The sequence below is a fragment of the Rhipicephalus microplus genome, chromosome 8, assembly GCF_043290135.1.
Source record: "Rhipicephalus microplus isolate Deutch F79 chromosome 8, USDA_Rmic, whole genome shotgun sequence".
NCBI lineage: Eukaryota > Metazoa > Arthropoda > Arachnida > Ixodida > Ixodidae > Rhipicephalus > Rhipicephalus microplus.
Genome location: NC_134707.1, coordinates 25,308,210 through 25,321,696, shown reverse-complemented (window position 1 = coordinate 25,321,696; position 13,487 = coordinate 25,308,210). Strand labels below are relative to the sequence as shown.

At 46.3% G+C, this 13,487-nt stretch overlaps 1 protein-coding gene across 2 annotated transcripts in view; it reads left to right on the top strand.

Annotated features, from left to right (window-relative positions):
* The window catches only part of Prp39 (pre-mRNA processing factor 39), a 46,212-nt gene that overhangs the window by 2,887 nt on the left and 29,838 nt on the right, over window positions 1–13,487 (top strand). For both annotated transcript variants that reach the window (XM_037416445.2, XM_075871331.1), the window contains exons 2-7: window positions 2,950–3,036; window positions 3,762–3,889; window positions 7,023–7,148; window positions 7,449–7,564; window positions 8,608–8,775; window positions 12,487–12,739. In XM_037416445.2, the coding sequence (XP_037272342.2) occupies window positions 2,970–3,036; window positions 3,762–3,889; window positions 7,023–7,148; window positions 7,449–7,564; window positions 8,608–8,775; window positions 12,487–12,739 (858 nt within the window). In that variant the 5' untranslated portion in view covers window positions 2,950–2,969. The remainder of the gene's footprint in view (window positions 1–2,949; window positions 3,037–3,761; window positions 3,890–7,022; window positions 7,149–7,448; window positions 7,565–8,607; window positions 8,776–12,486; window positions 12,740–13,487) is intronic.

The window sequence follows — 13,487 nt, the reverse complement described above, 5'->3', positions numbered from 1 at the left end:
TATAATCAATATAAGCAGTTTCCCTTCTCACAGCATGGTAGTAAGACATTTCAGTTTATTCTAACTTCTCCGAATGAACAGATTTTTAACGTTTGTTTTGTAAAAGGCTACGTATGGGATCCCAGCAGCATACATTGTGTAACCAAAGTTTGCAGTCGTCCTGGTGAAGGCAATTTAACCATGTGTGTCATTTGCATTCAATGCATCATTTACTAGCACTGACCCTTTTTTTTCATAACTGATTTCAGTGGTGGTACTGTTCAGGCTTTTCATTCTACCGTTTTGCATGGGCAAAAAATGAAGCCGTGCCTTGTGTCACACCGCAATAACTCCGCAGGCACACATCGTCTTCATTTTCGGGTTAACTATAAATATTCGCAATTTCCATGCGGTACAGGTGGCGCGCCGTACAATCCAACAGGCTGCGGGAGGACAATCAACCCGTGAACTGCATAGGAAAAGATAGGACGCACAGACATATGTCCTATGCCGCTTTCACCAGATGAACTCTTCATCGTCGAACGAACGCATATCGGACTAAAATACTTCCCCGAACGATAGGAACTGCTAGATGTTCGCTGCCTCATTTCTTGCCGCAGTGCGAAGGGTGGTGGTGTCAGCTGATCGACCGTGCATCAACGATACCTTGCGTAATCCTGCGCGTGCTACAGGAAACTGCGCAAATTGAGCTGACGATATGAACTGAACGGCACTCCGAGATAATCTGTGCCGAGCCCGCCTGACGGATTTGCCGCAGTAGTGAACCACTAGTGAGTAGCGCGTCGTCGCGACTGCACGAGACCGAATAACTTAGCGATTATTTGCAAACATATTACGCCGTCGTCCGTACTTGCACTGTAAGCACCATGAAGTTGCTTCTTCAACTGAACACAATAATTTAACTTACCATGAAGTAGCGCTTGTGTCAAAGCCATGAACAGACTCTAACAGTGCGCAATTCACTGCACTAGGATGTTGCAAGTTCCATCAGTGCGATCGCAACAAGAATATCGAAACAAATACACACATGCTTTTCGCAACATTAAAATTGTGAAAATTCATCTAATAACAACGTCATTCGGATGGTGCCGGTAAAGTGTAGAAGTTACCAGAGAGGCGTGGACCGTAGTGATAACTGCATGTTTCATTGCTTTAACCATTTCGCTTCGCTTGTCAAGCTCGAGTGTGTTGGCAGCATGCAGAGCTCCATAATATCTACTCTAATTGGGCTACAGGATTCAATGCACAAGACAAATTATGCTTTTATTTTGAGTTCACCGAAGGATATTATACAATAAATACAATCAAAGTCACTTACGAGCATAAAAAAACATTAACGTATCAGGGGATGTGAAGTGCAACTTGCTGCTCGTGAGTTAGCACTGTTTGTTCATCGTTGTTGTCACTCTCAGTGCGTTCTGCGTCTAGTGGAAAATCCTTGACGTCAAGCCGGTTTCTTTGAACACCACTGCTGAAAGTAATCAGAGGAATTCTCTTCGCCGATCGATTTAGATAATGCCAACATCGCGTTACCATGTACAACACTAACACGGCGTCAATCACCACGTTTAGCTGGGCGCAAACAACTATTCGCTCGGACACCAGACAAGAAGCGAATCGCTTTCAGTGTGCTACCATCTATTAACGAATATAAAAATCAAGTGGTGCAACATTGCTAAGGTTTGAAAGAGCAAAGCGTGATAGATAGATAGATAGATAGATATGTAGGGTTTAACGTCCTAGAAACCACCATATGATTATAAGAGACGCCCTAGTTGAGGGCTCCGGAAATTTCGACCACCTGGGGTTCTTTAACGTGCACACAAATTTGAGCACATGGGCCTATAACATTTCCGTCTCCATCGGAAATGCAGCCGCCGTAGCCGGGATTCGATCGCGTGATCTATGGGTCAGCAGCCGAGTACTTTAGCCATTTGACCACCGTGGCTAAGCCGGAGCGAAGCGCGAGCCTGCGCTACTTTTCGCATGCAACGAATGTTATAGGATTAATGCACTACAAAAGCACTGACGAATGCTATACGCACGTAAAACAAGGCGAGTTTCACCTGCAAAGGTCAGACGATTATATTTAACTACCCTACGTGGCTGCAGAAAATCTTGCAAAAGCTGTATGTATTACATTATATGTAGCAAAAGCTACATATAATGTAACGCAGGATTTGCCACGTATTTTCACGAAAACTTCGCGTCTCACAAGAACTAATCACATTTATAGTGTCGCAGATGGGCCAGTATATTCACTGATGCACAAAACAAAGTGGTTTGTGTTCGTTTTTTGCCAATGCATTAACACTAAAGCTAGCACGGCTCAACAAGGGAGGGTCTGCCAACTGATCATTCTCGAGAAGACGCTCCTGAATTCCGCGAGGAGGCATGATAGTTTATGAACATTGTGAATAGTTTGTCCTTGGCAACATTCAAGAAATGAGGATATAGTATAATTTTTTGTATGGCCTAGTAATTTGTCGGATAATTAGCTGTGAGTCCCATAGACCCATCGAAATTGACATGATCGATATGCAGTGTAGGCGTTCCTTCAATGGGTGTGCTTTCTCAAGAAATAAGATAAGCACAGACCAGGCAAATGGAACTGAAAGAAGAAAAACATACAGCTTAAAAGAAATGGACTGTGTGGGTCAAAGAAACAGACATGAACGTAAGGAAAAAGGACCTTGATAATTAAGACTTTCTTAATTAGTACAATGCTAATGGAAATCCTGCTAATAATCTAGGTTGACTACTAGCTCAGTTATTAGTCCAGCCTTGCATCACTAGTGGAAGCTGCCCACTTTTTTTAAAATCTTGGTTTGATGCTGTACACGTGAGCCGAGGACAAAAAATTAAAAGCAGCTGTAAATATGTACAAAAGATGAACACGTACCAGCCAGCTCAACGAATTCTTGTACTGATTTTTACTTCTTTTTTCAGTACGCATCAAGTAGAACACGATGCACTCAAGCAAAAATGGAAGTGACAGCATGAGTACTTCGTCTGCTGCGTCGGCCGACGCAAAAGGTGAGCACGATGAAGCACTGTGCTGCCACCGGTGGGGGCTGTCCTGTCATGCTTCCCCCCCCAGTCACTTCCCCGCTTCCCCGATCGCTTTTCAGTGACTTGGCACGGTGAGAAAAGGGCCCACCCACGCCCCCCTCGGGGGCGCTCTATTGTCGTTTTTGCATTTCTGGCAAAACGTTACCTTCCGCCGCCCCTCCCTCAGCCGGCGGGGGTGCCACGGCAGCGGTGCCAAGGAAGCGACACCCGACAGGTGCGCCCCACATAAAAACGTGACAAAAAATTGCCAACAAGGGCGGAGGAGGCCGCCATTGTTGCGCATCCCTTTGTTTTTTTTCACCATTCTGACCTGTTTTGCGTTATGCTGTTGTGTTCCGCGGACCCCTCCTGTAGACACACACGCTCTCTCGGTGGTCGTAGACTTCACGTCGAGACGGGGGACGTTGCCACAGTGGGATGATGATGATGACGCCCGCCCTCTCCTTGGGGAGGAGGCCGCTCTTACTACTACTTCTTGTAAGCTAAAGGGTTGACTCCCAAGGTAATAATCACATCTTTAAAATGCCGATGCCTTCTTCTCTCTTGCACTCGTTTTCTTTCCTGGGTCGACCGGCTCAGTGGCACGCGCTTGCTAATTGGTTGCGTATCTCGCCTCTTTTTCTTCTCCCCCGCTTCTTTCTACCTCTACCTGCGGCTTCTACGGGTGAATGGGGGTCGCGGCTGTGTAGGTGGCGCCGGTGACAGCAAAAAGGAAGGTAAGGAGTCGGTGGAACTGGAGAAGTACTGGCAAGTGGTGCGGAACAACCCGGCCGACTTCACTGGTTGGACCTACCTGCTGCAGTATGTTGAACAGGAGGTAAGAGCCTTTTAAGCGGTGTACTGGGAAGTACGGGATGTCCGTAAATGTTTACCCGGATAATTCAATTAGATACAGTAAATGAAAATGCACTATCATGCCAGACGTGTCTGTATCCACGAAGTTGTGAACTTTACATAAACATTTCGCACAGGTAATGCAGTTCAACATTTCAATCTCTTTGACATGTTCACACCTGTAAACATGCAAAAATATCATGTATGTGTTCAATCTCTTGCCACATATTCTACAAGATGTCTGATGTGATGTTGGCAGTGGCATTTCAGATTCATTGCCGAAATGTCACGATATAGTAGCTGCTGTTTTGTAAATAGCTTTCACATACCTCCCCAAAGAGAGAAATATATAAGGGAGTAATGTTCAGTGATCTTGGGGGTCAAAATATCGGGCCGTTTCTTCTGGTCCGCCTGTTAACGTAGGTTTAAATACGAAAATTGTAGACGTTTAGAACCCAATGTCCAGATCGCCATCGTGCACCTTGATTAAAAATGATAGTGTTTTGCAAGTCCTGCAACTGGAAACAGCGCAATTCACTATCATGTCTAGGTGACCATATCCACTTACATTGCTTTAATAAAGAGAAATTGCCGGTCACTCAATTACACAATAACCCACAACACAACTGTGCGTAAACCTCATGAGTTTTCTAATAGGCCTGTTATAGAAAGCATTGTGTTATTATTATAAGTCAGACAGAAGCATCCTTAAAAATACGTAGCGAACGTGGTAGGAGGCTTGGTCCCGCCCAACTCTCGAGTTCATAGGAAGAAACAGCGCAGACACACAGCATAAGACTGACAGGTGTGTTGCTGGCTAATACAACGTGTTGTTTATTTTGTAGGTACAAGTAGTATAGACACTTATCGGGAAACAGAAATAACAGAAGGGGGGGGGGGGGAGCACGCAACGCTTGCATCCCAGCTTGTCCGTAACAGTGCAATGATCACGATGCTTGTTAACTAGCACCGAGTCTTGTCAGTCTTCTTCCGTGCGTCCGCACTAGAGCTGCTACGCACAGGCCGAATTTTAAGAACCTGGCTCGGGCCTGCTGATTCTGTCAAAGGCCCGCCCGAGCCTCACGCTGAGGGCTGTGTGCCGCCCGGCCCGATGTAAGAAAATAAAAGCCCAGGCCCGGTCTAGCCTGACATCATAAAGGTTTGCTGCAGAGACAAGCTGTCTCCTACCGACAGTGTGGCATTTTATTCAACGTGTCATAGTGAAATGTAAACTCACGACACATGACAGTCACTATATGTCGCAATTACAAGTTGTCGTGTAAAAATAAGCTGTCCAGTGATTCGGGCTTCGGTGAAGTGCGGCTCTCCTGCGTCACATATCCCGCCCAACTGAAGGTCTATTCGCTGCTCACGCTGATAGCCCGAATCGCCAATGTATTTTTTGTAATAGCATGCTTGGAATATTTAGAGCGTTTGTTCTTGCCCAGAAGTTTAGTTCCTCAGATTTAGGAGAGGGCATTATTCCTTGTATAGATAGTCACAAATCTTACCTTGTGGGACATCATCCTCACCTCTTGCGTTTAATGGAGTTGACAACGGCCCAGAACATGAAATGAGATGAGTGCTTGGATGGAAAAATTCTACCTCATAGTGACTCAAACGAACCCTGTTTTTCTCGTGAAAAGTGGAGTTCTATTTTCATTTCTTCATTTAAAATGGCAAAAATTGCATGTGGCACCACCTGGTGGCAGAAACTTCAATTATCCTATCTGCCCTGTTACATGACCGTAAACTAGTGTGTGCGGTCAACAATTTTTCTGTTGGTGTTGAAATATTGTTTGCTTCTTTATAGTAAAAGATATTACTCCATGAAACTGTACATATGGGCGCTATACGTACGCATTAAAGTGGCGCTGCCCTCGCACAACGTAATCATCCCATGATCGTCAACACCTCTTGAGCAACTTTTCTGCGCGCTCATAAAACCGTGCACGCAGTTTCCATGTCGCTATGATTTTGGAACGACGTCGTTTTATTGCCTACAATATGTCTCGGAAATGGCAGGCTGTGAAATTTTTAATTACTTGACTTGGCTCACGTATCGAAAAAATAACGATGACGGGACAAGCCATCTACGACACAGGCGCAACAACCTTCGGCGCAGGCGCACACAACACAGTACAAATCCAGGGAAGCTGTATAAAGCCCATTCTCTCATTGTAACGGCTTGTGATTTTAAGAAATAGTTGTGAAGCGCAAAATCAGCTTGGTTAAGCATCGTTTTGTGAACTTCTGCGAAATAAGAATGACAGCATGCTCAAGTCACCAGAATGGCTACAGGCATTGCTATCAATTCTCAGCGTTGCTGGATGAAAAGGCAGATCTCTGTTCAGAGCCTTTCAGATAGAAAAATACTGCTTATAAAATGACGTGCTTTTGGGATTAACTACTGCAGCTACGAACACTACGAAGGGTAAGCTTTCTGTCGCGCCGGAAAAGATTGGGTAAAAAAAAAAAGTCGGTTATTGGTCTCTTTAGTTCTTAATGTTCTTTAGTTCTTAAGTTCTTTAATGTGGCTCAAGGAACGGAGAACCGAGAAGTGAGGCGGGCACGGTTGTGGAGAAGTGGGGAACAGTTCCGGCATGTCTATATTTCCGGCTCTGTTTGGGCTTTGCATATGACATGGCCTGCCTGACAAAAAAATGATGAGCTCGGCCTAGCCCAAGATGAAAAGACATCGGCTTGGCTGAACTTGGCTTGCGGGCCAGGCTTGGTCTTTTGGGCTACCCGAAGTTCGTGCGCACCTCTAGTTCACACCGTTTCTTCTTGCGAAGCCAAGCCAGCAGGCTCAGATCAACAGGCATTGTATAGCTCTTGAGGATCAGTGGAGTCTTGTCGAGCAGGTGCTGGTTGCATCTCATTCAGACGGAGTCTTGGAATAGGGAGCCACTTAATTTTATTGAGCACTAATTCTAAATGATGCAATTCCTGCAATCTTTAATAATTTAGGATAAGTATACTTAATGTTTAATCGTGAAATGAGCACAAACGTTTATGGAACACTATCTTTTGCATGGCAGTGTGTGTTGTCCGCTTGGTTCGTTTCACTCGCCAAATTCTGTAGTTAGCTTTGTCGTTTCTTTCTTCTCCTACAGAACAACCTGGCAGCCGCACGCGAGGCCTTCGACAAGTTCTTCTCGTACTACCCCTACTGCTATGGCTACTGGAAGAAGTATGCCGACATGGAGAAAAAGCTGTGTTCCATCGAAAAAGCCGAGCAGGTGAGGACGCGTTTCACAGTCACTCGTTCCAGGAGGCCACGTTATCTTGTCACGTGCTTATTGCAGGCCGCTCCTCTTAGGCGTACTGGTGGTGGCTCACAAATCGCTTGTCGCTCGTTTGTGTGTAGCATGAGATGCGCGCGAAGCAGCTTTGTGATCGGTTCTGCACGTAAGTGGTTTCTCTAGACGAGGCATTTTGGGTAGGTACCGCAGAAACTGCGTTGAACGGTGCAGTTGTGCTGCGTGTCGGCCGCGAGGTGCAAAGCTGGATGTGCGCCAACATTGTGCCCTTTTTTCCAGACGTTCGAGCGAGGTGTCGCTGCCATTCCGCTGAGCGTCGACTTGTGGATTCACTACATCAACTTCGTCAAGTTGCACTTCAAGGATGAGGAAGGCTACTACGCCAAGGTTAAAAAGTGAGCAAAGATAGTACTGGCGGTTATTGTATTGTGTGTCGAATACCACAGAGGTTGCTGCACAGGCTAAGAAGTTGCTCTCAAATGGGAAGGGTACCTATGAAAAGGATGAAGTTTTCTTAATTCTATTTAAAGGCGTTTTGAAAAGGGAGCGAGCAGGACGTGTTTTTGAAGGAACACTTTAGGAATCGGGGCTGAATAACTGCTATAGATGGCTGTTGTTACTCTTTGCATCAAATTCAGACCAGCAGGCAGCATCCTGTGGCCCACTGCGGCTACGATCATCGGAAAAAAAAAGAACTAGTATCAGTATAGCGAAATAGCAAGATTTATTGGGTGTTGGAGAGACTGTGGCACGTGCAAACGCAGCGATTTTTCATATTCCTGTGCTCTTGTCTTCCAAGTAAAAAGGACAGCCATGCAGGAAATACAGTTTCATTTGCTTCATGTAAGGCGATGCAGCGTGCTTGCGAGGGCTTTCACAGAGTTCTGAAACTGACACTTGGGAACCCGCATTAGTGGGCATAAATGCCCACTGGGGTTGGTTTGTTAAAGGGGTACTGACACCAAACTTTTCAGTTGTCGTTTCTCTGCAGTTGTCGTTTCTCTGCATCAGGTAAAAGACCAAGCCGTCAGAAGCCCAGAAAATGGGCTCCTAACCGGGTGTGCATCCTTAAAAAAAGTAATTACGGTATATTTTTAAAAAACTAGTTTGGTCCCTACCATGATCATTTAGTGTTCACTTGCACTAAATGCTACTGGTTATTTGACCAAACTGAAACCTTTATATAAGAAATTCATTGAGTTTAGTTTAGCTGTTTGTTTTGTTAAAAGTACAGGGCACTTGTACTGCTACGAATGATGCACTGTGTTGGATTTCTGACTGACCGACAGCCAGCATGATGTGGAGAAAACTGGTATTTTTTGTGGATAACTGGCCAAGTAGCAATTGTGTGCCAAATGCTTCTGGCGAAGTGCTTTTATCATCCAGTCTGTGGCAGTGTCTGAAGACGTGTCTGTACCTGCGTGTCCTTGTCCCGCAGCCTGTTCGAGCGTGCCATCGAGTCGTCGGGCCAGGACTTTCGGTCAGACCGTCTGTGGGACATGTTCGTCACGTGGGAGCTGGAGAACAAGAACCTCAAGGAGGTCACCGCCATCTACGAGCGGGTGCTTCAGGTGCCGACGCAGCTCTACGGACACCACTTCGAGAAGTGAGCAGCTGTCGTACTAGTTGGTTACAATCGGTCTTCAGTTTAATGCTTGCTGTTTCGTAACCATAGATGCACCAGGAAAGAAGTCTAAATTTCAGGGCTTGGTTTTTTTTTTTTGGAAGACGCAATAATAGTGATAATTGATAGTTCTCCTAGATGCACCAGCCAGTTATGTTCGTTCATTTCTATATGAAGTGGTTTTCATGTTCAGTGTAGCTTATTTCACCTTGCAGGTATATCAGTGTGTTTGGTTTGTTGGTTCTAAGTTATATAGGAGATCCAGATAAAAATTGGCCAAAGGCAACGCTTTCGATAGAAACCAGGAACTTTCTCAATTCAACGAAGCGTAGTGTCTGCTTTAGTGCAGATTTAGTGCTTCAGCTGTTACACCAGGTTTACAAGTGTCACAAGTGTCACGTGGTTTACAAGTGTCAGTAGAAGCCTACTTCTGCTATCATATGCAATTTAGAACGAAAATAAATTACTTCAAGTGTATGAGAATACATAGCTCCTGTGGGACATTATTGAGAAAAAGAAAAAGATTTTATTCCACTAAATGTATCGGGCAGCATTGTATTAACAAGATTCCACCGACTACAACAATGTGCGAAGGAAGGCACTACGTAGAAGCTTTTTTTTGTTTGTTTGTGTTTCCTTCAGCTCCGAAATTGGTGGTGTAGTTTTGTACAGATTTGATGATGGTGAGGTAACGGCACACATACTGGATGTGGACGACGGCGAGCACTCATCGTTGTCTCTTTCTGTCTAGTTCCCACACTGTTACCCGAGCCTGTGCTACAGTGTGTGTGCGGTAGCTGATGATAATGATGTAATGTACAGTATGTGTAAACACTTCTCAGTTTGCTTGTGAGGTATGTTAGACAAAATAGAGTAACGGCGCACGTCTGTCAATCCAGTGACGGCAGCAGCCCTCTATCGGCAGGACGACACAACTTCAAGGGAGAAAATGCTTTGTATACTATTGGTTTAGGAACTAACCCTCATGGTGGGTGGCAATTGCACATGTCGCGTTTGTCGTGCACAGAAAATGTGGTATGCATTTTCAGCTTAGTTGCTAACATGCCAGTGCCACGAAGCACTGGTTGCAGCAACACTTTTTTCTCTGAAGTTTGCATCGCCCTGCTAGTAAATATCTGCTGCTGTCACTGAACTGATGGCCTCATGACATTGTTACTCAGGAAGCCACATGGTGGGTGACATACTTGATCTCTTTGATTGCGTCTTGCAAGTGTCCTTACCTGAAAAGTGTATGCTGTATTTACTCGCATATTTTGTGTACCCCTAAATATTTTCTCAGTCTTATAAAAAAAAAGTGTTTCCTGGCACATTTTGCCCTCTCCGAACCACCCGAGCCAACTCCCTGGCGAGCGCACTTAGAGACATTGCACCTTTTGATTCCATGAACGAGCGCACTGGGCGCACACTCCGCCAATCGGGCAAGCGCAGTCAAAAGGGCTGCGAGTGCGAACTCTCTTCTTCCGAAGACTTCACCCGCACTAGGGTCTCTAGAATACCATACCCAAACACCCATACCTGTTGATAGGTCTACGCTGACGGGTTGCCAGAACTGCTCGAGCATTTGCTCCCCTCTATCTCTTCATCTCTACCACCATAAGAATGCACGCTCGCATCACGGCACACACAACTTTCGGCACCAGACGCGTGTGAGGGCCTGTTGGGCCTGGGCCTGTTGCGCCAACTGTTCCCTTCATTCTCTGCGTTTGTGCTGCAACGCACACTTGGTTGATTTTGGAAGCTTATGCTTTGCCATCCGTTCGTCGCGTTTTTACTGTTCTCTTGCGATGGGCTACAGTAACTATAGGTATGGCAAAATTCCATTTTGCTGTTATAAAGTTTGCCGAAGAAAACACGAATCGTGCCACCGGCAAGCTTATCAGCGTGAAGTTCATGAACGTGTCACGATTGGCGTGATCAGTACAGGAGAAGGCAGAAGAGTCCGCGCTTGCTAATACAGTCGAGCCTGCTTATAACGAACCTGAGCCTGATGCGGCATCCGTTCGCTGTATCCTGAAGTTCGTAGTGAATGAAACACAGCTTTTAAAAAAGTTGCGAGTGAAAACACAAACTTTTTTCGCCCAAAAAAGGCCGTGATGCACATGTTTCGAAGAGCAAAAGCGATAAGAGCGGTCTCGACTTCATTTAAAACGGCAGGGTGCTTGTTCGCCGAGGCCCTTGGCATAAGCTGCATGAGGCACTGGCTCCCAAGTTTCGTCGTTTTCGCAATCCGATTCCTCCAAACCGCTTTAGTTACGTACTTCATTCACAATGCCCTAATCTGTGCACGGTTTCGCAGTGTCTGCATCATCATCGGCCGCAATTAACCATCGCAACAAATGTCCCACCCGCTCTCCCAGGTCGGAGTCGACAACGCGCTGCCACTAATCGCTACTGGAGTGATCCTATTCGGAAGCTTCAGGCTCGGCATTGGGCCTGACGTCGACGAAGTCAGCCTCGCAAAAACAGTTTCGCGCGCATGTAGCTGTCACCGTTGCCCATGAAATATTTACCATCTCCACACCTAAATACCGCGATTCCCGAAGCGGCAAATTGGCTGCCAGGTGGTCAACAGCTATGAGCAAGCGCTCCGCAACGTGGCACCTAACGCGCGGATTACGCTCAAGCATAGCGGTCACACTTTCGATGTTTTGTTAAGCGGCAGAAAAAAGCGTGCAAGTCCTCCCGTCTGCCATCCTGACCACACACGCACACCAAGAACGAGCGAGACGCGCACACGCGACACATGCCGAAACACATGGACCAGCTCTGGGCCCGTTTCTAGTCAGAAAACAAAACTAATTCGAGCCAGTGTGGCTGGCGTCGCGGAGCAGTGGAGATGGGTGAAGGGGTTGTGATCAAGAGAGGAGAGCAGATTTGCAAGAGAAGGGCAAGAAGTTGCGATAGAGTGAAGAGAGGGGAGGAAGCGGCGGGAGGGCGACCTTAAAAACCAAAACACACAGGAAGGAGGCAGGTTGAGTAGCTTGCTTGAAAGGTTCGCGAAATGCACAACTCGCACGTAGGAAAACCTAAGAGTGCCTGTGCGCATCGGTGGTCGAAAGTGGTTTCCCGGGAAGTCGGCAGAGCGCCGACTCTGCTCGCTGTACCCGATCAGCGGCGATCGGAGACTTTTGTTGTAAGTGCAATTTTGTGCCATTGAACCGATGTATATTTTCACGGTCACATGGATATTGTTCGTTTTAAGTAAAAGTTCGTTTTATTTGGGGCCGTTATATGTCGTGGGACCCAGTTTCTGCCAGCATTGTCAAGAAAAGCTTCAATAAAATGGGACATTCGAATGCGCTGGACAGAACTGAGGGCGATGCACTTTCAGAGGGGGCATCCATGACGATGATTCTCAATCAGCCCTCTCAATCAGATTCAACTAGCCCGTGTGTGACCGGATCTGACTTGTTAAAATATGTGCTAATTCTGTTAAGTAAACAAGTACACTTCATTTGTGCTAAAATTTATTAGTTTTTTATGTGTATACTGCGTGCGTCAAGCTACTGCACCTTATTTCATATGCATTCACGAAATGACCACGTAATTTGCACACTCCCTTCTTGGAGCCCCTAAAACAAGAAAAGTGATGCCCAAATTATGCAAGTAAATACCATAATATCTTACACCATGCACGTGACACGCTTTCTGAACAATGACTTTGCTGCGTAGGTTCCAGGAGCACGTGAAGACGCATTTGCCGAAGGACATCCTGTCGACAGACGAGTTCCTCCAGCTGAGACAGCAGTACATGGAGTCGATGCGCAAAGCCACGCCCGTGGGGTCGTCCGGCCAGTCCAGCGACGAGGCGGGCACTGCCCAGATGGAGATCGATGAGGACGACGGCGACGCACCTCCGCCTGGCGTAGACGATGCTCCACCCCCGGGTGTTGAGGATGCCACCAAGGAGGACACCAAGGCTCTGGTGAGCTTATGGAATTGGCTAGTGCAGCAGCTGGTTGACCTGTATTTCGATTTCCAAAGCAGCATCCGAAGTGGAGTTTGTACTGCATATGGCCCGCACAAGGCCAACGTTGAGCGGCAGCGCGATTTTGTACGCCTTTCAAACAAGCAAGTAAGCGTTCCGCTCTTTCGAAATGCGCGATTGGTCCATGTGAGCTGTGTCAAGTGCCGTGACGTTATCTGACCACTCGTGTCTGTCTCGAGAGAACGAAACGCCTCCGTGTTTATTTGGGATGCTTACGATGGCACCACAGATGTCTACTTTTCTTATTTATTCAAATGTAGGGTAATGTAGGGTAACTTTTCCCTCTGGCGTTTTGGTGGGGCTTTGGTAAGGGACAAGACAACTGGTATTGCCAGAAACAAAGCCTCCGAGATTAAGAGGAATTTTGTGACTTTTTCCACCAGGGGAAGGGCGCATGCACTGTGGCATTGCAAAGGGGCGAGTTATGCAAAGCAAAACAGGAGTGAGAGTTCTGCGATGTTTATGTGACACAAGTAGCACTAATACCGTATCTATTCGCATAATCCTCGCACTTTTTTTTTTGCCGGAAAACTGATGAAAAGTTGGGGGGTGCGAGAATTACGCGGGGAAAACTTTCTACGAAAACGTACAGAGTGAAAAAGAAAACGAAGTGGCCGCAAATCGGGATTTTCACACCAGCAACTAATAGCAAGCTTTAAGAAGTATAATTAATAAGACTTACCTC